The 24,494-nt window shown below is 40.7% G+C and overlaps 1 protein-coding gene across 2 annotated transcripts in view; it reads left to right on the top strand.

The window, feature by feature from the left end:
• Positions 1-24,494, top strand: part of LOC115333218 (legumin J-like) — a 68,832-nt gene that overhangs the window by 38,831 nt on the left and 5,507 nt on the right. For both annotated transcript variants that reach the window (XM_051851093.3, NM_001371752.1), the window contains 8 exons: positions 9,605-9,712; positions 11,424-11,660; positions 12,098-12,304; positions 15,645-15,878; positions 18,697-18,850; positions 20,580-20,689; positions 21,592-21,705; positions 23,362-23,508. In XM_051851093.3, the coding sequence (XP_051707053.1) occupies positions 9,629-9,712; positions 11,424-11,660; positions 12,098-12,304; positions 15,645-15,878; positions 18,697-18,850; positions 20,580-20,689; positions 21,592-21,705; positions 23,362-23,508 (1,287 nt within the window). In that variant the 5' untranslated portion in view covers positions 9,605-9,628. Of the gene's footprint in view, positions 1-9,604; positions 9,713-11,423; positions 11,661-12,097; positions 12,305-15,644; positions 15,879-18,696; positions 18,851-20,579; positions 20,690-21,591; positions 21,706-23,361; positions 23,509-24,494 lie in introns of those variants that run through there.

The raw sequence follows: 24,494 nt of genomic DNA, 5'->3' as shown, positions 1-24,494 counted from the left end.
TTTTCAACTAAACAAATAAGCTTTTGGGTTGTTGTCCATATTTGGTATTACCTGTGTGAAAAGACACTTTCAAAGATGAAATATATAACTGATCAGCATTTGTTAATGAACACTTGTAATAGATTTTGTTAAGGAAAACTATCTTTGAACCTCACTTAAGCAAATTGTTACTTCCAAATAAAAATTATTTTTTATTGTTAGTGGACCTATATTGGAAAAAAATACTCAAAATTTTTTTTATATTTTGAATTTTACCCGTAAGTTTTGGAAATTTATTTATTGCTTGGTATATAAATACCTACATGGTATCTTTGATTTTTTTCCTTGTGGACTTGCAGAACCTAAAATATTTTGACCCTTTACCTGAAAAGTTTGCCAACTCTAGAGGAATATTCTTAGAATATGGAATTGAGTGGTAAGTACATTGCAGAAATATATGATAAATACTTATATTCTTGTAGGCACTCAATTTCAGCCTGAGGCTTGAAGTTTTCTACATGTTTTAAATTCTTATGGTAGACTCTTTCTCCCGAATATCTGTGAACAACTGTGTAATTTAATTATAACTATTAAATACATAAATTTTAAAAGTTCAGTTGCAGATTAGGTTTTTTCCTAAGAAGACTGTTTATACAGAGTGAGTCATTGTGGGATATGGGAACAGTGAAGGTATGTATTGATTGTTTTATCACAAAAATGTGGAATTTCAAGTAAATACTTACTGTTTAATCTGTGGGGCTAGTAAGGTGATTTCCCCATATTGTTATCAGGGTACCATAAAAAATATTTTTCCCCTTTATTTAGTTTTCCTTATATACTTGTTAGCTGGAATGAGTCATTAGATTGTTAAATCTTTGAGGTAAGTATCTAAGTCCTGTATGCCTTGTTGACTCTTGGTCTGATATATAGCAAGACATTCTCATAGATCTCTGATATCAGTGGCTGTCTGAAAGTTGAGCATTAGATAAGAAATATTTGCATAATGAAAACAAGGCTCACTCCTCTTACTGTTAGACATTTCAAAGAAGTAATGAGAGTTGCCCAACATGGCATTATCAGTCTTTCCCAGTTGAATGGTTGCCCAATGATCATTCAATTGCCCTGAATGATTACTTCAGGGTTTGCACTCTTAACTGTTTTCTATAAACTTGTTGCCTTGTAGTATCCATTGGAAAGACTGATATTCATTTAACACACAGTGGTGTGGCCATACGAATTACTTTTGCTGTGATTGATCAGTGCCTGTGCCTCAAAAGTTAGTGAGTATTTAGGTTATAAGCCTGGCCATTGGCAAATAAAAATGTTTGTATGTCCTAATTATGTTTAATTAAGAAAGGAAGATAGCATAGGGATGGGGAACATTTTTTAGAACTTAAAAGCGCTGTTTTTTCTCCTTTACCAGAGTGGCATATAGATGATCTACTTGGTTCAGTTTTTATAAGTAAAACAATATTCTTTCGTGACTGGTTGTGTCCCAGTAGACTTCAGTCATGCAATGAAGATTTCATAAATGTTCAGCTTATCTATTTGCTAAATACTGCAATCAGCACATCTTTGTACTGGCCACGTTTATGATTGGTATGCACCAGCTCTTGTGATGGATATAAACATTTTGAATAAAAGTTGCACCATACCTTGATGATACTGAGAAATAAGGGCTAAAAAGGTAATAAATATGGTTTAGTGGTGAAAAATAGATTATTCAAATGGCTAATGGTGTAGTTCTAGTATTTGTGTATGCAAGAGGTTGAGATGGGTGTTCTTCATTGGCAGGTGTTTTTCCTCTGGTTTCTTCCATGTAGTGCCCTCTTCCACCACTGCTCCAGGCATTATTATGTCTGGCTGGTGAAAGCGTAAGGAGAGATGGGGGAGACTAAACCTCCTTTTAGAAAGTCTTAGCCTGGACATGGCACACAGAATTTCTGCCCGTATTTTATTGGCTAAAATTCAGTCACATGGCAATACCTCACTGAAAGGAATTTTGGAAAATACAGACTATTGTGATCCTGGAAAAAGAGTAAATATTTGCTGTTTTTTTTTTTTTCACGATTTTCCTTTCTCTCTCACTATCTCCCTGTATCTCCCTCTCTTTTCTTCCTCTTCCTCTCTCTCTCCCTTCTTTATCCTTCTTCCGGTTGTTTTTTTTTTTTTTTTGGTACATAATTTTAGATTTTAGATTTTAGACTTTCAATGATATTCCCAGAATACCCTTCTCTTTGCCTCTCCTTTTGTTAACATCAACATAACCATAAAAAACAATTTTCAATTGTTTTGGCATAATGCTATTAAAAACATTTTTTATTTGAGAGTCAGAAAGGGAGGGAGTGGGAAGGAAGGGATATACCCCCTATCTACTGGTACACAATGGCTGGGGCTGGGCACAGACCAGAGCTGGAAACCAGGAACTTAATCTAGGATCCAGGTCTCCCTTGGGGATGGCAAGAACCTCATTACTTGAGTTATCACCATTGCCCCTTAGGGTCTGCCTTGACAGGAAGCTGGAGGTAGGAGCCAAAACTGGGAATCAGTGAAACCCAGCTACTCAAATATGTATGTGGGCATAACTGCTAGGCTAAATACCCATTCCTAGCACAGTGCTATTAACTGTACTGTAGAGATTACTCAGGGTTTACCAGTTTTCCTCATAATGCCATTTTTTCTGTTCCAGGATCCAATCCATTTAGTTGTCGTGCTTCTTTAGTCACCTCAACCTGTAACAGTTCCCATCTTTCTCTGCCTTTATGATTTGTTATTTTTTAAAACTCTGTTTTTTTAAAAAGATTTATTTTATTTATTTGAAAAGCAGAGTTGCAGAGAGAGAAGGAAAGACAGAGAGAGAGAGAGAGAGAGAGAGAGAGAGAGAGGTTTTCCATCCACTGGTTACCCCCCAAATGGCTGCAACAGGAGGACTGAGGGACTGGGACAGGCCAAAGCCAGGAGCTAGTAGCTTCCTCCAGGTCTCCCACATGGGTGCAGGGGCCCAGACACTTGGACCACCTCTGCTGCCCTCCCAGGCAGATTAGGAGGGAGCTGGATTAGAAGTGGAGCAGTTTGGACTTGAACTGGCACCCACATGAGATGCTGGCAGCATAGCCCACTGTGCCACAACACCAGCCCCTAAAATTCTGTTTTTAATGGACACATGGAAATCATACATATTTATGGGTTATAGTGTGGCATTTCAACACATTGATGCAGTGATCAGACTAGAATAACTGGCAAATCTGTCATCTTATGCATTTATCATTTCTTTGTATTGGGAACATTCAAAATCCTCTCTACTATGTTTTTTTAAAAATATTCAATTATTGTTAACTATAGATACTCTACTGTGCTGTAGAATATTAGAAGTTATTCCTCCTATTCGGCCATACCCCTGTACCTGTTAACCATCCTTCTTCCATCACCCCTCCCTTAGACTTTACTCAAACACAGTCTGACTACTCTGTGCTTTACTTCTATAAGATCAACTTGTTAGCTCCTACATTTAAGTGAGAACATACACCATTTGTCTTTCTGTACCTGGATTATTTCACTTAACGTGATGTTCATCAGTTTCATCTGTGTGGTCACAAATGACAGAATTTCATTCATTTTTATGACGATGGTATTCTGTGTATGTACATTGTATATTTCTTCATCCATTTGTTCATCAGTGGACTCCTAGGTTGATTCTGTTTCTTTGCTAATGTGCACAGTGCTGCAATAAACATGTGATTGCAGAAGTCTCTTTGATATATTGATTTCATTTCCTTTGCCTATATACCCAGTAGTGGGATTGCTAAATCATATGACAGTTCTATTTCTAGTTATTTGTTTTTAAAGATTTTTTATTTGAAAGGCAGAGTTAGAGAGAGAGAGAGAGAGAGAGAGAGAGAGTGTGTGTGTTGGGGGCGGGGGGTTGTACCATCAGCTAGTTCACTCCCCAAATGGCCACAGTGGCTGGGTTGGGCCAGGCTGAAGCCAGGAGCCAGGAGCCTTAGCCAGGTCTCCTACATGGGTGCAGGGGGCCAAGCACTTGGGCCATCCTCCTCTGCTATCCCAGACACACTAGCAGGGAGCCAGATTGAAAGTGGAGCAGCTGGGACTTAAACAGGGACACCCACATGCGATGCTAAGGTGCTGTGGGTGGCAGCCTAACCTGCTATGCCACAGTGCCGCCGATATTCCTAGTTTTTGAGGAACTTTAATACTGTTTCCATAATGGTTGTACTAATTTATGTTGCTACCAATAGCATTGAGTGTTCCCCTTTCTTTACATCCTGACCAGCTTTTTCTATTTTCTGTCTTTTTGGTAATAACCATTCAAATGATATTTCATAGTCATTTTGATTTGCATTCCCTCATAATTGTTGGTCCTTTGCATATCTTCATTTGATAAATGTCCATTCAGGTCATGTGCCCATTAAAAATATTTTTATTTTATTTGAAGAGAGACCAAATAACTGACAGATCCATTTTCCATCTGCTGATTCACTCCCAAATGTCTCCAACAGCCAGGGCTGGGCCAGCTGAAGCTAGGAATGAGAAACTCAGTTTATGGGGCTGGCGCTGTGGTGTAGCGGATGAAGCTGCCGCCTGCAGTGCCAGCATACCATATGGGCAACTGGTTCGTGTCCCGGCTGCTCCACTTCTGATCCAGCTCTCTGCTATGGCCTGGAAAAGCAGTGGAAGATGGCCCCTGCAACCGTGTGGGAGACCCAGAAGAAGCTCCTGGCTCCTGGCTTTGGATTGGTACAGCTCTGGCCATTGTGGCCAACTGCGGAGTGAACCAGCAGATGGAAGACCTTTCTCTCTCTGTCTCTCCTTCTCTATGTAGCTTTTTCAAGTAAATGAATAAATCTTTTAAAAAAAACAACCCAAATGCCCATCAACAGTAGACTGGTTAAAGAAATTATGGGACATGTACTCTATAGAATACTATACAGCAGTCAAAAACAACGAAACCCGGTTATTTGCAACAAGATAGAGGAATTTGGAAAACATCATGCTGAGTGAATTGAGCCAGTCCCAAAGGGACAAATATCATATGTTCTCCCTGATCGGCGACTACTAACTGAGCACCAAAGGGGAAACTTGTTGAAATGAAATGGACACTATGAGAAACAGTGACTTGATCAGCTCTTGTCCTGACGGTTGATGTACAATGTAATACTTTATCCATTTTAGTATTTTTTTTTGTTCTAGTACCATTGGTTGAACTCTGTAATTAACACACAATTATTCTTAGGTGTTCAAATTTTAACTGAAAAGTGATCCCTGTTAGGAATTTGGAAAACATTATGCTGAGTGAAATAAGCCAATCCCAAAGGACAAATACCACTTGTTCTCCTTGATAGGTGACAACTAACTGAGCACCAAAAAGGAAACCTGTTAAAGTGAAATGAACCCTATGAGAAACAGTGACTTGATCAGCCCTCACCCTGACTGTTGATGAGCAACTTGATATGTTATCCCTCTTAGTATTTTTTGTTTGTTTGTTCTACTTAATACTTTTGGTTGAATACTGTAATCAATACACAATTCTTCTCAAGTGCTGAAAATTAACTGAAAAGTGATCGCTGTAAATGTAAGAGTGGGAATAAGAGAGGGAAGAGATGTGCAATTCGGGACATGCTCAAGCTGACTTACCTCAAACGGTAGAGTTAGAAACATACCAGGGGATTCTAATTCAATCCCATCAAGGTGGCATGTACCAATGCCATCTCACTAGTCCCAGTGATCAATTTCTGTTCACAATTGATCATAATGATAGGACTAAGAACCAAAGGGATCACATAAGCAAAAATAGTGTCTGCAAATACTAGCTGATAGAATCAAAAAGGGAGAGAATGGTCCAACATGGGAAGTGAGATACACAGCAGACCCATAGAATGGCAGATGTCCTAAACAGCACTCTGGCCTCATAATCAGCCCTTAAGGCATGCGGATCTGGCTGAAAAGCCCATGAGAGTATTTCAGGCATGGAAAGCCAAGACACTCTGGGGGAAAAAAAAAACCCTAAATGAAAGATCTCCGTGAGTGAGATCCCAGTGGAAAGAACGGGTCATTTAAGAAGGAGGTACCTTTCTCTGAAGGGAGGAGAGAACTTCCACTTTGACCATGGCCTTGTCTAAATATGATCAGAGTCAGTGAACTCAGGGGGCTTCCATAGCCTTGGCAGCTCATGACAAGAGCCTAGGGTGATTACTGATGCCATAAACAAGAGTGTCAATTTGTTAAGTCAACAACAGGAGTCACTGTGCACTTACTCCTCATGTAGGATCTTTGTCCTTAGTGTGCTGTACATTGAGATTTAATGCTATAACTAGTACTCAAACAGTATTTTTCACTTTATGTTTCTGTGTGGGAGCAAACTGTTGAAATCTTTACTTAATGTATGCTAAACTGATCTTCTGTGTATAAAGAGAAACAAAAACGAATCTTGATGTGAATGGAAGGGGAGAGGGAGTGGGAAAGGGGAGGGTTGTGGGTGGGAGGGATGTTATTGGGGGGGAAGCCATTGTAATCCATAAGCTGTACTTTGAAAATTTATATTCATTAAATAAAAGTTTGAAAGCAAAAAAAAAAAAAAGAAAAAAGAAAAAAAATAAAGGAAAAATAAAACAGGAAGAATGCTAAAAAAAAAAAAAAACACACCTCAATTCAGGTATTCCAAGTGGGTTATAGAGACCCAACTACTTAAGCCATGTCCCAAGTGGTGACAGGGACCCAACTACTTACTGTATACCCTGCCTCCCAGGGTTTACATTAGCAGAAGCTGAAATCGTTATGTAATCTTGCACCTGGGCATTCTGAATTCAGATGTGGGCATCCAAAGTGGCATCTTAACAGCAAAGCCGAATAGCTGCCCAGAATACTGTTTTCCCACAGACCCTTTGAAGTACCCTTACATGTCAAAGTCCTCCTGTGGCAAACAGAACTCTGCCAGACAGCTCTGCAGAAGGTGAGAGAGCAAAGTTTTTGTTTGGACTCTGCTATTGACTTGTTCTGCTACCTTGGGAACTTACTCCGCACCTTGGGAAAAACACTTATCTTCTACCAGTCTTTGTTTTCTTCTCTGCAAAGATCAAAAGGACATTGTTGAGCTGTAGCATTGTTTAATTCAGTGTTTCAGTGAGCGCTAATGGCAGTTTGGTTGATGATTTGCTTGTGTTGCCGTTTGAATAAATGCTAATCACAGTCCTCAGGTAATGCTGTTGACAGAGGGCTGCATTTTCACATTTCCAAGAAAGAAGAACAGTAAAACATAAAACTGTGTTTAATTCACTCTAAAGATTTGTGTGGTTCTGTTGTCATAAGTGGTCATACTATGTTCATTGACTCTAAAAAACCACTATATTTCATTTTGTCTTCTAATTGGGGGTGGGAGGGAAAGAGAGAGAGAGAGCGCGCATGAGAGATGGAGATGCAAGATCTTCCATCTGCTGGTTCACTCCACAAATGCCTGCAACAGGTCATGCTGAACTGGGCCAAAACAAGGAGCCCAGATCTTTTTTTGGTTTGTTTTTAAAGCTTATTTATTTATTTCACAGCTAGAGTTACAGATATATATATAGAGAGACAGAAACGCCTTCCATCCAATAGTTCACCCCCAAATGGCCACAACAGCTGGAGCTGCGCTGATCCGAAGCTAGGAGCCAGATGCCTCTTCCTGGTCTCCCATGCAGGTGCAGGGGCCCAAGCACTTGGGCCAACCTCCACTGCTTTCTCGGGCCACAGCAGAGAGCTGGACTGGAAGAGGAGCAACCGGGATTAGAACCCGGTGCCCATATGGGATGCCAGCGCCACAGGTGGAGGATTAACCTAGTGTGTCATGGCACTGGCCCCAGAGCCCAGATCTTAATTTGGACCTCCCACGTGGTTGGCAGGGACCCAAGATTTTGAGTCATTATCTGCTGCCTTCCAGGGTGCACGTTAGCAGGAAGCTGGTCAGAAGCAGAGCGTGGTCATGAATCCAATCTCTAATATAGGATGTAGGCATGGCAAGAGGTATTTTAGCCACGATGCCAAATGCCTGCCCCAAGGCTGCTGATTTTATTATTTTTAAAAGATTTATTTATTTACTTTGAAGGAGTTAGAGGGTGCCACAGACATCTTCCATCCAGTGGTTAACTCCCTAGATGGCTGCAACAGCTAATGCTGGGCCAGACTGAAGCCAGGAGCCAGGAACTTCGTTAGGTCTCCCATGAGGGTGGCAGGGGCCCAAACACTTGGGCCATCTTCTGCTGCTTTTCCCAGGCCATTAGCAGGAAGCTGGGTTGGAAATGCAGCAGCCAGGACAGGAACCTGCTCCCATAAAGGATATTGGCATCACAGCTGGCAGTTTTATCAGCTAATGCCACAACACAGGCCCCAAGACTGTTCATTTAAAACACAGAGCTGTTAAAACATAGAAAACTATGCCTATTAGATTTGATGAAGTCTGGTAAGAGAACGAGGTCAACTCTCCATTGCTTGGGTTTAGGTTAGCCTACAGCTTTGTTTGAGCCCAGGCTGCCTGATTCACATCTGCATTCTGACTCCATGGTCTGCTCTGGAGCTGCTTATAGACAAGCAACAAATACGGAGTAGAAAGTAACTGACCAAGTGTGCCTACCCAGTGGAGCTGTTGGGAGTTGAAGGCTCAGCTCACAATTACAATTTCAGTGAAGACCTGCCTTCTCTTACCTTCTCAGGCACAGTCATACTCGTATCTGTATGCTCACAAGTTTTTGTCTGTGCTATCATAACACTCAGCAAATTTGTAGTAATTTTCTGGTTTCTCTTATTCATATTATGAGTTACTCCAAGATCTCTTAATGTTGTACAGCACAGTAGACAGCCAGGAATATATTAGGTAACATATTTATTGAAAGAACAAAGGTGGATAGGAAGAAAAGAAGACAGATGATTGTTTTGTGTCTTAGAGTAGCAGTTTTTAGGTTACTCAGGCCATCAGTCATCACCAAGAAAGATGATGCAAAATTAATTTTATGTGAAGGTTTAACTTTCAGGTAACAAGATTATTCCATATATCATTAGGAAAATTAGTCACATTATTTAGAGTCAAGACTGCTTTGAGTGCAGATAAGATTTTACTAGACCAATCATCCATCATCAGCAAACCAATATTATGGAAGAATCTTAGGATAAAAGGTACTTTGCACCAACACTAAACTGGTTCTGTGATTTTAGGCAGTTTCTGCAGCTCTCTGTGTTCAGTTTCCAAATCTGCAAAATGGGCGTTATATCCTGATGGGATTTCTGTAACAATGACATCACATAATGTTTGTAAAACATTTAGCACAGTGCCTGGAATATAGTGAGAGGAAGAAATAAATGTTGGCTCATATTATTATCATTATCTCTGTATGTGTCATTACTGAGCAAAAAGTTAGGGACCAAAGGAAGTATTTTATTGGTCTTTCATTTGGCAATTCTTCCAAGGGTTTTTTTGAAACCAAGATATAATTTAAGAGACAGCTTCCTTATTTCATTTCCTTAACTGTCAGCTGTATATAAGTGTTCCCTTACTTAAGAATTCTCATTCTTCTCTTCTCAGGGAGCTCCCAGTTTGCTAAATATTTCCCTCTTCCTTTTCTTTTTCTTTTTTTTTTCCCAGTGAAGTGCTTGATCCTTTTTGCCAATGGACAACGCAGCATTTGAAATCGCTGAAGATGCAGCACAGAGTGCTATACCCAGGGGGAGGGCGAGCACCTTCACTGGCACGGTAATGTGGGGATTCACATCTTGGGCACAGGTTCCCTCTGGACTGTGATGCAGAGCTTGAGGAAGAACCCCTCCTTAGACCAGCTCTTCTCAAGTGACCCTCTTCAAAAGGATTTGTCTTTTATTTTGAAAACTCTAACTCACACCTGCTTGAGCTCCTTGGTGACTTTTTAAATTGGAACTCCGGGGATGACTAAGTGCTTCAAGTGCAATGATTTTTATCATAGTTGCCCCTAAATTGTTGCCTTTTAGAGGCAATGTTTTTATCCATGCTGATCAGTGACCTTTAGATAAGTTAAAGGGAGCAATTTTTATTTTTATTTTTAGTTTCAACTGATTCTTCCTTGCGCCTTTTTATAACGTTTGCTTTATCAATTTGAGGAGGCAGAATAACTATTTCTCCTCTCTTCTATTTAAAGGGATCCAGGCAGAGGGTTTGCAAACTCCAGACTGTAATCTTCTATTCTTGACATATATATGGTGGGTTAGGGTTGGCATTTAAACATTAATAAAATAACAAGTTTTATTTTGTGAAACTTTTGCTTAAATGATCTGTGTGTACATGTGTGTATATACATGTATATATGTATGTATTTGTGTGTTGTGCTAGATCACAATGGGAAATATATATTCTAATATGGGTGTGGTAAAGAAGTTTGAAAAACATTGATCAAGGCCAAGTGATTAAGGAAGAAATATCAATATCCAGTAAAGCAATACTCTTTAGGATATATGCAGTTATATGCTCTTTTTTTTTAATTAACCAAAATGTGACCTTAGAGATGTTTGTAAGCTTAAGCTTTTTTGGGAAGCTCTGCAGCATAAGTATTAATGCAAGCTTTTATGATCTCCAAATGATATGCAATGGTAGCCCTGTGGTGTAGTGCAAACAGCACTGAGGCAGGATGACTTCTTTCCACTAAAAGAGTGCAGCTTTCCACAGTCCCTGCTCTCCCTTGGTTTCAGTTTCCTTTTCAGAAAAATATGACATAAAGGCTCAACTAGGATCTTTAGGATTATTTCCAATGCAAAATTTCTTTTTATATATCCTTAGGCTAGTTTCCACCAGGACCCTTACACAGAGCTCAGAAAGACTGTAGGTCAGTTATCTTAAGAAAAGTAGGGGCTGGCGCTATGGCTCAATAGGCTAATCCTCTGCCTGCGGCGCCGGCACCCCGGGTTCTAGTCCCGGTTGGGGCACCGGATTCTGTCCCAGTTGCCTCTCTTCCAGTCCAGCTCTCTGCTGTGGCCCGGGAGTGCAGTGGAGGATGGCCCAAGTGCTTGGGCCCTGTACCCGCAAGGGAGACCAGGAGAAGCACCTGGCTCCTGGTTTCGGATCAGTGCGCCAGCTGCAGCAGCCATTGCAGGGGTAAACCAACGGGAAAGGAAGACCTTTCTCTCCGTCTCTCACTCTCTCACTGTCCACTCTGCCTGTCCAAAAAAAAAAAAAAAAAAAAAGGAAGAAAAGTAGTTCCTCCTGCTCTTATCATTTCCTGATTCAACATCAAGTACATATATATATTTATATTTATATATATGTAGATAAAGAAAGCCTAAATTTTAAGTCTACTTTAAAAAATAGATTCTTTTACTATGCTTACCAGACAGTTTTAACTGAAGTTAGAATAGAGAAAAATGTAGGAAGTTGAGAGAGGAGGCAATATTTCTGATGCATTGTGAGTGGATGATAATTGCTCCATACTTTTTCCTAGGAAAAGAAGCAGCAGTGGTCATTGATGAGCATTTTCCTGATGTGTTTCTTGGCCTGCATTATTACCACCGCAGTTGGAGTACTGATTCTCTCCTTGGTTTTTGTTAACAACTCTCAGCGTCATTCAGATGCTCATTTTGAACCTGAAGCCCGGCCTATGCGAACAACAGTGGTTCCCATAGCACAGAAGACTGTTGATCCAAAATTCCAGTTTTTGAATCATTTACCTAAATCTCAGGTACAATTCCCACATATTAGGAAAAGCCAGCATTCTTAATGATGATTTCAAAACCACTTTCTCACTGCTTGTTTACCAAGCTCTATTCTGTTGGAACAACAGGATGAAGGGAGGTAAAGGACAGAGAGCAGGGAGAATTCAGTTGGTGATGGCTTCAGGCAGAAATTCTCTTCAGCAGACAGTTCTATACCTGGCTTGAGGGGAGAATCACAAGTTGACAAGTGGCAATGCCTGTAATCCCTTACCAAGCTATGTGGCTTTTATGTCTCACAGGGCTCAGAATGTTAGCACTGAACAGGTCACTGTTAGCATTCCTGGAGTCTTGCAGACCTCTTCCTCGTCTTCCTGTTTGGGACTTGAGAATCTATCCCCGTAGGTCACAGTGGCCTCATGGAGATGGCTGCCATGCTGATGATTGCTCATTTACAATTTTTCAGGTGTTTGAGTTCCCTGGTGGTGCAATCCAGTGGGCCCGGTACAGAAGCAATGTCAAAGACTATCTCACTGACGAAGAAGAGGCCTTTGGTACCAGTTTGAACAGTCAGAGATCACAAATGACTCTGGGGACCCTGAGAATAAAAAGCAATGGCCTCCGGGCCCCTCACTGGCACTTCAATGCCAATGAACATGGCTATCTTGCACAGGTATAACTGGTTTGTCCACACTCTTCTTAAGCATCTATGTTTTTTGACCTCTGGGTATTATTTTTGTTGTTGCAAAACCTCCCTAACTGATGCACAAACATGCAGGCTTCCAATTAGATTTAACTGGATTAGTTAGCAGTGCCTTGAAGCATTAGCATGTTTGGTTTAATTATTTTTGGCATCACTTTGAACTTCTTTCTTTAGTATGAAATCATTTTTCACACACTATTGTTTAAGTAAGATCACTGTTTAGTCTTCTGAGCCAAAGCTACAACTGGCAGCTCTGATCTAATGATCAAAGACCCAGCAGCTTTCCTCTAAGGAGAAAAGCAGCAACCAGAATAACAAACATGTTTGCTGATGTTCAGCCTGGAGTTCCTAAGAACTTGCCAACTGGGTGCCCTTTTGTGGTTCAGACCTTTCAGAATGTTCTCGAAGTCAAATGAAATATAGTAGCTGGTGGTACAATGGATGTATTTACTTAAATTTCAAATAATTCCTTAATTCTAGAAACCATTCATTGGTCTTCTATATTCCAGATCCTGTGGGAGCAGTAGTGACTAAACCCTTGTAGAACTTTCAAAGTTTATTCTTATACTCATGATCTGGTTAATAGATGTGCAGCCAATTCTATGGTACAATTTTTGTTGTTATAAGTAAAACTTCCTCATTTACACTTGCATAGTTCACCCATTTTAGAATTTACAACATAGAGATTAATCTGTTTGAGACCAAAGTGTTCTTATTTCTCATGAAAGGCTCAGAGAGATTGGTTGACTTTTCTAAGCTATAGTCATTGGTTGCTTTGTGACATAGTTCATGTTTATGACTTCTTGGATTTTCCACTTTTATGCAATATATAAAAAAGTATAATCTCTGAAAGATGAATGTTTATAGACTTTGTTGAGCAGTGACAAAGCAGTAGGAAAAAGAAAATGTAACTATATGGGCTTTCTTGGAGGGAGACCTTTAAAACCAAACTTTAAGCCAGAGAAATTGGTCTGGAACACACTCCAGGCCCTGGGATCTAGCTTATCCTGTGGAGGCTGTTCTGGAAGTTCAGAGAGTTTATAATGTGAATTTCTAAGTGGAGACTATATGGAGTTGAATATTTTCTAGATCCCAGAAAATTATCATAATCATGGTAAGGACCAACCAATAATTGTAAAGAAATTTCTCCATGGAGCTTGCTCCTGAGTGTCTTTATACAGCCCTTGGAGGGAGCCCTGAGAAGAGCACACGCACAGGGTTGTTGGTGTACTTAGCCCCATAGCGAGGGCCCTTTCAGCCCTGAGTGGTCTATGCTCTGGGTCTGGAGTAGTTGATGCCTTCATGGAAATAGATACATATTTGTGCCATTCCCTACACATGGCCAAACAGAGTTCTCTGCAGCTTCAGTTTCCCTTCTAACTTCCATATCATCTGGATCCAAATTATACAAGTTGCCAATGACAGAAGTAAGATATGTTTTTCATTCATTCTGTGGATGTGCTGCCATGTGATCATGAGTCTTGGGTAGACATACATAATGGTATTTTCTCTATTTACATCAGAGGTAATACTGAGGGACAGATTAGAGAATGAGAAAAAGTATATAATTTTGTATAGATTTAATCAAATTGTGATGTAGTATGGATAAAATTATATACTTTGGAGTCAGACTGCTTACATCAAAATCCCAGCTTTGCCATTGGTCAGCCTAGTGCAAGGGAAAATTATTAATTCTTTCCAAACTCAGTTTTCTCATATTTAAAATGGGGATAATAATAGTACTATGCTTTATAGCGTACATAAAGTGCTTAGATGAACACCTGCCACATAGTATAATCACCAAGTTTAGCTATTATTATTATTTTTTGACAGGCAAAGTGGACAGTGAGAGAGAGAGAGACAGAGAGAAAGGTCTTCCTTTTGCCGTTGGTTCACCCTCCAGTGGCCGCCACGGCCGGTGCGCTGCGGCCGGCGCACCACGCTGATCTGAAGGCAGGAGCCAGGTGCTTCTCCTGGTCTCCCATGGGGTGCAGGGCCCAAGCACTTGGGCCATCCTCCACTGCCTTCCCGGGCCACAGCAGAGAGCTGGCCTGGAAGAGGGGCAACTGGGACAGAATCCGGTGCCCCGACTGGGACTAGAACCCGGTGTGCCAGCACCGCTAGGTGGAGGATTAGCCTATTGAGCCGCGGTGCTGGCCTATTATTATTATTTTTTAAGAATTATTTTATTTATTTGAATGTCAGATCTACAGAGAAAGGCAGAGCCAGAGAGAGAGAGAGAGAGAGAGAGAGAGGTCTTCCATTCTGCTGGTTCACTCCCCAATTGGCCACAATGGCCAGAGTTGAGCTGATCCTAAGCCAGAGCCAGGAGCTTCTTCCAAGTCTCCCACATGGGTGCAGAGGCCCAAGGATTTGGGCCATCTTCCACTGCTTTCCCAGGCCATAGCAGAGAGCTGGAATGGAAGAGGGACAGCCAGAACTCGAATCGGCACCCATGTAGGATGCCAGTGCTGCAGGCTGGGACTTTAACTCACTGCACCACAGCACCAGCCCCTAGCTATTATTATTATTATTATTATTATTATCATTAACATTATACTTGGATCTTTTCTTATTGGGAAGCACAAATACATCTATATGCATATATGAACACAAATGTATATACTTGTGTGATCACCTATCAACACACATCTTACACATGTTGCTTCAGTCTTTTTTTTTTTTTAATTTACTTATTTGAAAAGTAGAGTTATGGAGAGAAAGAGGGAGGGAGAAAGAGAGAGAGAGTTCTTCCATCCACTGGTTCTCTCCCCAAATTGCTGTAATGGCTGGAGCTGAGCCAGTCTGAAGCAAGAAGCCAGGAGCTTCTTCTGGGTCTCCCAGGTGAGTGCAGGGGCCCAAGCACTTGACCCATCCTCTGCTATTTTCCTAGGAGCCATAGCAGGGAGCTGGGTCAGAAGTGGAGCAGCTGGGACTCAGACTGATGCCATATGGGATGATGGTGCCACAGGCGGCGGGCGGCTTTACCTGCTACGCCACAGTACCAGCCCCTGCTTCAGTATTTTCAAACTCCAAGATGTGGAGTTTCAATGGGGAAGTTTTTCCCTCAAGTTTTTGGTGGGCAACAAAAAACCCCAACTCTTTTTAGGGATATATACTATATACATAGTACATATGCAGTGTATGTATATAGTGTACTGATCTACAGTATATCTGTGATATTAAAATTTCATAGGGTGGCGATAGGGAAAAAAGTCCCAAAAATTCACTTAGAAGGAAGGTAATAAAAAAGATTGAGAAGCTTTACTCTACAGTGAATGTTGGGTATGCTCTCCTCATTATATTTCAGGGCACAGCATGGATTGGGGTTGTTGATGCTGGTGGTGAAGTGGTTACCACGTACAATGTTACTGCTGGCCAGGTGATCTTCTTCCCTAGAAATACACTGCACTGGATAAAGAATGTGGGGAATGAAGACTGCTTTTTCTTGCTCTTCTTTTCTACACATGATGAACTTCAGACCTTGGATGTTGATGATGTCTTTTTTTCTACACCTGAAGATATTGCTTCCAGGTCACTTAAGGTACATTCCATTTCAGAAAATGTATTTCACCATAAATTTAGGAATCATGTGGGTACAAAGTGATCCTGCATATCCTGTTTCTAGGGCATTAGTCAGTATAGCTTCAGAAAAGATTGACTAAGATATGATAATAGTTGGGATAATGGACACAAAAGCATATCTTGTGTTCCCACTAAAGACAGAAAACTGGTTGAAATTGAGTTGCTTTGTATTTAGCTTTAGAAAGGTCCTCTATGGAGATTATAATGTTTTAGAAGGAATATTATTATACATTTAGTAAAAAATAATTGTAATTAATATCCCTGAAGCGTCATAAACTCACCATTCTTTTTGCAGGAACAAGTTTGCTATGGATAATGTAATCATGTTTTCTTAATCTCATGTAGAAAACCTCACACTTTTCCTGAAAAATCACTACCTTTGATCTCTCAAAATATTTATATTGTCACCAGGAAGAGGGGTGGTAACTACTAATGCTGGTTATAGAAGGTCAGATATGCTTCATAATCAGTCCTTAAGGCATTCTGGTCCGGCTGAAAAGCCCACAAGAGCATTTCAGGCAAGGAAACCCAAGAGACTGTGGCAAAAAAAAAAAATGTCCTACATGAAGGACCTCAGTGGGTGAGGCCCCAGTAGAAAGAAGTGGTCATCAAAGAAGGAGGTATTTTTCTCTGAAGGGAGGAAAGAACTTCTACTTTGCTTATGGCCTTGTCTAAATACTGACAGAGATTGTGGATTTAAAAGGCTTCATACATAAGAATGTTAATTGTTAAATTAACAGGAGTCACTGTGCACTTACTTCCCATGTGGGACCTCTGTCCTCAAAGAGTTGTATTTTAATTATGTTTAAATACTCGCAAAAGATGTATCATTCTTGGTGTTGTGTCTGGTACGAGACTCTCCCCAAAACAACTCACAAAAGGCAGGCTGGATGCAACAGCAAGAGGATTTTATTACCAGCTAGGTGGGCTCTTACCGGTACATGCGACGTAGCGCAGTGCTGAGGCAAGAAGCCCCGTCCCTTCCCCTCCCAGCATTTCTATGCACTCGAGTAAACAAGTACATATGTCACTACATGTGGGGAGCAACCCGGACTGGACTGAGTTACTGGAATTAAGTCTTATTCTATGCATCTGCTCTCCCACAATGTGGCGCTGGGAGAGGAGCGTACAGCTTCTACCCAGCTGCCTCTCACCAACTTGACAAGCTGCAAGAGCCGCTCCTGATTGGAGGAGAGCAGCGTACTCGGCGTGTGGGCAGCCGAGTTGGGATTGGCGGAAGAGGACTATAAAGGAGGAGAGAGACAACATGCACGAGGAACATCTGAGGGGAACATCTACCTGAAGGAACACCTGTGCAGCCCCCGAGAGAGCCGGCCGGCGGTGTGCCGCTCCCCCGCGGAAGTGGGGAATGTGGCAGGGGGAACCGCCCTTCCACGGAGGTGGAAGGGACGGTAGCCAACCCGGGAAGAACCAGCAGCAAACCCGGGGAGGGCCGAGCAGACGAAAGAACAGCGCAGGGTCCTGTGTCGTTCCTCCATGAAGAAGGGGAGCGACATAATGGTGCCGTGACTCGGATATGAAGCCTAGGCAGGGTTTAGTGTCGTTCCTCCACGAACAGGGGGAGTGACAACTACACACATAGGCGAGTTCCTTATTCCTTACATGGCAATTACCTGAATTTATGCATTTTATTGGTGCATTTGAGCAACTTAGGGGCTAGGCATCACACAGGAAGGCCGAAGAATCTAAATTCCAGGCATAGTTTCACTCCTGTACCCTTAGGCCTGTCTTTTCTGGCTTAAAATAAGGCCTGTCATGGAGGAACGGCAGTTCTCGCAACAGGTCCTAAAAGCTCCTAAGACTAAAATTTAGCTTCACTTTAATATGTTGCCCCATATTTCATATCACTTAATCTTAACATATTACACATTAAGTCTTAATTCCAAATGTACTTAGTCTAAGCTAATTTAGGGTTTGAATTAATTACTCATAACTGAGCTCCACATTGGGTTCTTCTTTAAAGTTAATTAAGTTTCTTCAAAACGAAAAAGAAGTGACACTAACTTCAAGATGCAGTGACTTTGAACAGCCCTTGCCTCGACTGCTGAGGAACAGTTTTCTCTTTTTCATACAATTTGTTGGACTCCTACTATAGAGTTGGTCTTCTATGTATGACGTTAACTGAAAATGGATCTTAGTGGAGAATGGGACTGGAATGGGAGAGGGAGGAGAAGGGGTGGGAGTGTGGGTGGGAGGGCAGGTATGGTGGGACGAATCACTGTATTCCTAGAGTTGTACTTAGGAAATGCATGAAGTTTGTATTCCTTAAATAAAAGTTTTCTTTGGGGGAAAAAAAAGAAGGTCAGATATGGATGTTGATTGTGCAGATGGGTGAAGAAAATTGGTGATGGCCCATAATTGGCAGTTGGAGGAGGTTCTATCTTAAGCTTAAACATGTGTGTAGTAAGTTTTTGAGATACATTTTTGTAGTTGATGCTAGTTTAGAGCTGTAGGGAGAAGTAAGAGAAATAACTCACTAGTCAGATTATTTATAAGCATGGGAACAAATGTATATTTTTGCAGGAGTTTATGAGTATTTACCATAAAAACTCAATACATTTAAAACCAAACTACATTGAAAACTTTGGGGATTTTCATAAGTGACACAAACCTAGAGCTAATCAAGCTCAGCTCTTCTGATCACTGAAAATCTCAGTGGTGCTAATGCTAACATATCCTTACCTTCTCACCCCTCCTATGACTAAAATTCACAGAATATTGAATAAATACTTTATGCAATTTCTTGTATGTTTCAGCCTGAAGGTGGAATTAATTATATTAGAGCATTCCACAAGCAAGAAGAGGATCAGGGGGTGAATCTTCCTCCAAATTTGGCAGAATTGGTTTTGAATGCTAGTTATGTACAGTCTCCAGACAGCCTTGTGTGGAGATACTTTTTTGACCTTAAAGGTATAGTATACCTATAGTTTTTGAAACTCTTTTTTTTTTTTTATATTTGCTACACACTTCATCTTTTTTTTTTTATTTATTTAATGAATATAAGTTTCCAAAGTACGAATAATGGATTACAATGGCTTCCCCCCCATACCTTCCCTCCCACCCACAACCCTCCCCTTTCCCGCTCCCTCTCCCCTTCCATTCACATCAAGATTTATTTTCGATTATCTTAATATACAGAAGATCAGCTTAGTATACATTAAGTAAGGATTTCAACGGTTTGCTCCCACACGGAAACATAAAGTGAAAAATAATAGATGATTTTTTTTTTAATGATGATGAAATCAGATCAGACCTATTGTCATGTTTAATCCCAGTGAGAGTCAAGTTGGGAGTTGATAGTTTCTTTTTTTTTTTTTTTTTTTTTTTACAGAAGATCAGTTTAGTATAAAAAAAAAAAGTTTTTGAAACTCTTAATGTTCATTTTTTTATATCATTGTAAATGTGTATTGGGTTACCATGTGTTTTTTAATGTTGGGACATACTCAGAAATTTAAAAAAATATTTCTTAGTAGAACGGGCAATGGAAAGAAAGGCTTGGAGGCAAAAGTGAATGTGACAGTTTTCAAAGTGTAAAGGATCTCAGTGCTGGATCCAAGAGTGTTACAAGGGATGAAGCTCATAGGAGAGAAGAGTCCAACTGTGAGGATTTTAGAAGCCATGTTAAGGAATTTATACAGAATCTCAATGCTAAAGAATATGCCATAATTCATTTTGCTGTTTGAAGTGATGATCACTCTGGCTCTATTGTAGAGGATGATCTTGAAGGGGCCAGTGGCAGATGAATCAAGGTTCTCTCATAGCTCTTCAAGTAAGGGGTAGTGGTGGCCCACATATTGCAGCTGTAAAAGGGAGAAAATTGTTGTGAAGCAAAGAATTTAAAGAGATGGAGGCAGGGCTGTTGCTGTGCTATAGCGGACTAAGCCTGTACAGCACCAGCATCCTACATGGGTGCCAATTCAAGTCTCTGATGCTTCACTTCTGATCCAGCTCCCTGCTAATGTGCCTGGGAAAGCAGTAGAAGATGGGACAAGTGCTTGGGTCCCTGCACCCATGTGGGAGACCAGGCTGAAGCTCCAGGCATCTGGCTTCGGGTTGGCCCAGCTCTGGGCATTGTGGTCATTTGGGGAGTGAACCAGCGGAATGGAAGATCTCTCTCTCTCTCTCTCTCTCTCTCTCTCTGTAATTTAGACTTTCAGATAAATATATTAATGTTTTAAAAATCTGGGGAGTGACCCAGCAAATGGAAGACCCCTCTCTCTCCCTCTCTCTGTCTCTACCTCTCTCTGTAACTCTTTCAAATAAATAAATATTTAAAAAAACATAGGTGGGACAGTCAGGACTTGATAGTTGACTGACTTAAATGATAAGGTAGAGAATGGTGTTTAGAATTACTCTCAGGTTTTCTAGCCAGTTCCCCTGAGATAAACTGCTCTAAAGAGGATACTTTGTGTTACAAATTTCAAGAGAGCTTAGAAAGTAGGATTAGAAACTGGGCTTAGAAAGTGGTATCTGACTCTTTTAAGTCAGTATCTTTGAGGCCTAAATGGTTTGGTATCAGCAATTTCTATTATAAGTTTTCTGTGACTATAGTAAGGTTGTATACTTTACAGGTGCTCTGTTGGGATATCATTTTGAAGTGTTTTATCTTATTGTGTTTTGTAAACTTTATCTGTCTCAGGTTCAAAAGAATATCAATATCCAGGAGGAGTAATACAGTGGGCACAGTATTGGAAAGATGGAAGTGAACTAAGCAACAATGAAAAAATATTTAGTGAATTCCTAAACCAGGTAAATGAGAAAAATGTTTTAATGAACATTACTAATATACATGAAATGTGAGATTTTGGTTGAATTCAGGTTTCTTTAGAAAAAAATGGAAAGGAGAGCCGGCGCCGTGGCTCAATAGGCTAATCCTCCACCTTGCGGCGCCGGCACACCGGGTTCTAGTCCCGGTTGGGGCGCCGGATTCTGTCCCGGTCGCCCCTCTTCCAGGCCAGCTCTCTGCTATGGCCAGGGAGTGCAGTGGAGGATGGCCCAGGTGCTTGGGCCCTGCACCCCATGGGAGACCAGGAAAAGCACCTGGCTCCTGGCTCCTGCCAGGATCAGCGCGGTGCGCCGGCTGCAGCGGCGGCCATTGGAGGGTGAACCAACGGCAAAGGAAGACCTTTCTCTCTCTGTCTCTCTCTCACTGTCCACTCTGCCTGTCAAAAAAAAAAAAAAAAAAAAAAAAAGAAAAAAATGGAAAGGAAAGATCTAATCAAACATTGGTTGATTTGTCCAACATGAACTGTTAATTGAGGTTCCAATTTGAATTTGGGAACATCTTTGGCATGGGTAGTCACTTCAATGAAAAAACTCAGTGCTGTGAGAATTATTTTTTCTTCAGTTTAAAAAATTCTCAAATGGCTATACTTGCATTGTTGTGGCCACAGATTGCCACTTCTTTGCTTTAATGACTAGATAAATTCTCAATCAACTTAGATTTTAATTCTATCACCTGTAAAATAAGGGAGATGAATACTATCAACCTTATAAGATTGTTGTAAGGAATAAGTGAAACAATAAATATAAAGGGCATAAAAAACTGCTTGTTCTCAGTGAAGGCTATGTTAGGTTATTAGGACTGTATGAATTGTTGAGTTGCTGAGTATGATGTTACCTAAATAACTGTATTTTTTTTCTTTTCTAAGCATCAAAATGCCCTTTCTTTGAGTACACTCAGAGTTTATAATAATGGATTACGACAACCACACTTCCACTTTAATGCCAATGAAATGGGATACGTATTAAGTGGATGTGGAAAGGTAATTTCTTAGTAAACATTTTTGTGGGCTTTCTATTTTTAATGTAGAAAGAAGCAAACAACAGGTATTTCTTCATTTGGTCCAGTATTAGTAACATAAAAGGACTCAATTCTAATGGCTTCTGGGACAGCTTCAATGGAGGATACCATGCAGGCTCTGTTAAATAGTTTCTAAGTTTGATATGACAGGAAGATTCAAGTTGTTCATGAGAAGAGGCTAAGTATTTCAAAAATGATTAAGATGTTATCTCTTATTATAGAGGACTAGAATGCCTACCTTAGATTTTATAGATTTTTATCCTCAAGTAATGCAAAGTGGAAGGTGCTACACTGTGGGGGGGAATATGAAATAACTTTGCTTCTCAGTGTCATGTGAGTTGGGTAGCTGGGGGTGTGTGGATCATCAATGTGTGTCCAGAATACTTCTAATAAATCCAAATTGTGTTTATGAAATTATTGATAACAACTGCTTTGACTCTTCGAGAGCCTGGTTTAGATGATCAATTATTTTGGTATCATAGGAAAAGCTGTGTGGTCTATTACTGTAGTTATCGGACAGTGATTCTTCCATGTTTTCATGGTTTCTTGGGGAAATTTTCAAGGAACACATAGGTAGAACGGGCTTCTCTAGCTTGTACTTTTCTCAATCTTAAAAAAAAAATTAAGGCCAAAATAAATTTCATTCATTATGCCATCTATAGTAAAAGCTTTGTTTTATGTTTCTTGAGTTAAAGGCTTTAATCAGTTAGGAAAGGGCATTATAATCTTTTACACATTCCCCTTCAAGGACCAGACTTTGCTTTGCTGTGTCTTGTGTGTGTGCTTGTGTGCACACATTTACCCTCTAACTCTTTTAAGCAGGACTTAGGATGTTGCTCTCGGAAAACTGGCTTTTCCCAGCCAAGTGGGAAGAAGGGCATGGGAGTAGTGACACATTGAAATGTAAATCCTCTGCCTAATGTGTAGGAAACATAATTGTAGTCTTCATTTAGAATACAGCAAATGAGATCCTTTTTGTATAAACTCACTACTGCAATTTGAGGAACATTTACCTAAACAGAGCATTGTTTCATTTTGGTGGGGCTGTGTCTCTGGCATAGGAAGTTTCATGTGAGGGGTGGTCCCTGTCTTCTGCTTTTCAGCCTCGCAAAGAAGTCCCTGTGTAACCCATATGCTTTTATTTTATTTTTTTTTAGTTTTATTTTTTTTAATTTTTTATTTTTTTGACAGGCAGAGTGGACAGTGAGAGAGAGAGACAGAGAGAAAGGTCTTCCTTTGCCGTTGGGTCACCCTCCAATGGCCGCTGTGGCCGGCGCGCTGCAACTGGCGCACCGCGCTGATCCGATGGCAGGAGCCAGGTACTTATCCTGGTCTCCCATGTGGATACAGGGCCCAAGCACTTGGGCCATCCTCCACTGCACTCCCGGGCCATAGCAGAGAGCTGGCCTGGAAGAGGGGCAACCAGGACAGAATCCGGCGCCCCGACCGGGAGTAGAACCCTGTGTGCTGGCGCCCCAAGGCGGAGGATTAGCCTAGTGAGCTGCAGCGCCGGCCCCCATATGCTTTTATTTATCTGTTCTTTGCTATTAGTACTTATCTTTATCGGATATTTGATTTTACTTGTTTAATTTAAACATAATTCTTTCCTCTCTCCCAGGTGGGCATTATCAATACTCAGGGTGCCATGGAGTTTAGCATTCACATTGGAGATGTGGTGTTTTTCCCTGTGGGAACCCAGCATTACATTAAGAGCACATGTGATGAGGACTTGCTTTTCATCCTTGCCTTCAGCACTGGAGACCAGGTGAGAATCAAGTACCTTCAGATAAGTTGCTGGAGGCCTGCTAAACAATGTCTGGACCAAAGCTAGTCCTCAGAACTCATATGTTCAATGAATGAATGAACTGGATGGAAAGTGTTTGAAGAGAAGGAGAACCTAATGATCTTTTCATTTTATTATAAAGGGGTTCGATATATCGCATTCGCTCTTAATTTCCCAAATTATTAACTGTGAAAAAAAAAAGACTATGGAGTAAGTGTACACAGGTTCATGGAATTATTTTTGTTACTAATAAAGCAGACATTAAAGAATGTGACTACTATCTGTGGGCAAGTGAGTTTTGCTAATATTGACCCCTAGAATTGAATAGGCATTCCCATATTGAGACAGGCCGTTGAACCTATGTATAGCTAGAGCATAAAGTAACTGGCTCCAAACAGAGAGAGGGATGAGCTGCATTGAATTTGCCCAGTGTATGTTTCCCAAATGTACTAGCAGGGCAGAGGGAGGAAGACAGATAAAGAAATGGAGTGCCTTCTACATGAAAAGAAAAAAAAAGCAGCAGCAAAGTGATGTTCCTTCCCATCATTATTTATTTTAAATAAGTGTAATATTTAATGTTCTATTTATAAAACAGTAATCATTTGCTTTTAAAAATCCACCCCAGAGTTCCTAACAAAGATGAAATAATGGCTCTGAGGAGCAGTAATAAATTGTGCAACTTAGATTTTTAAAAAATTGTAAGGTCTGGGTTACTTTGTGAGACTGGGTGAGCATGATGAGTCTGATTTTGCACTCTTGGGGCAAGTCCAGGAATAGAGATTTCTGTTGGCTCTTGTTCTTTCTGCAAGAGACCCAGCAAGATCTCCAGGGAAGAGTAGAGCATGAATTACGCAGCATTGTCAGCAGAGCCCCAGCCCCAGGTGGCTTAGGTCCTGCTCGGTGATGCTGGTTCCCCAGGATGCCATTCCATATGCTTTGAGGGAACTGAGAAATTCCAGTACCTATCA

Source organism: Oryctolagus cuniculus, chromosome 10 (genome assembly GCF_051225735.1).
Source record: "Oryctolagus cuniculus isolate XC-2025 breed Fujian yellow rabbit chromosome 10, ASM5122573v1, whole genome shotgun sequence".
NCBI lineage: Eukaryota > Metazoa > Chordata > Mammalia > Lagomorpha > Leporidae > Oryctolagus > Oryctolagus cuniculus.
Note: the sequence above shows the minus strand (reverse complement) of the source record. Positions and strands in the feature narration are given on the sequence as shown.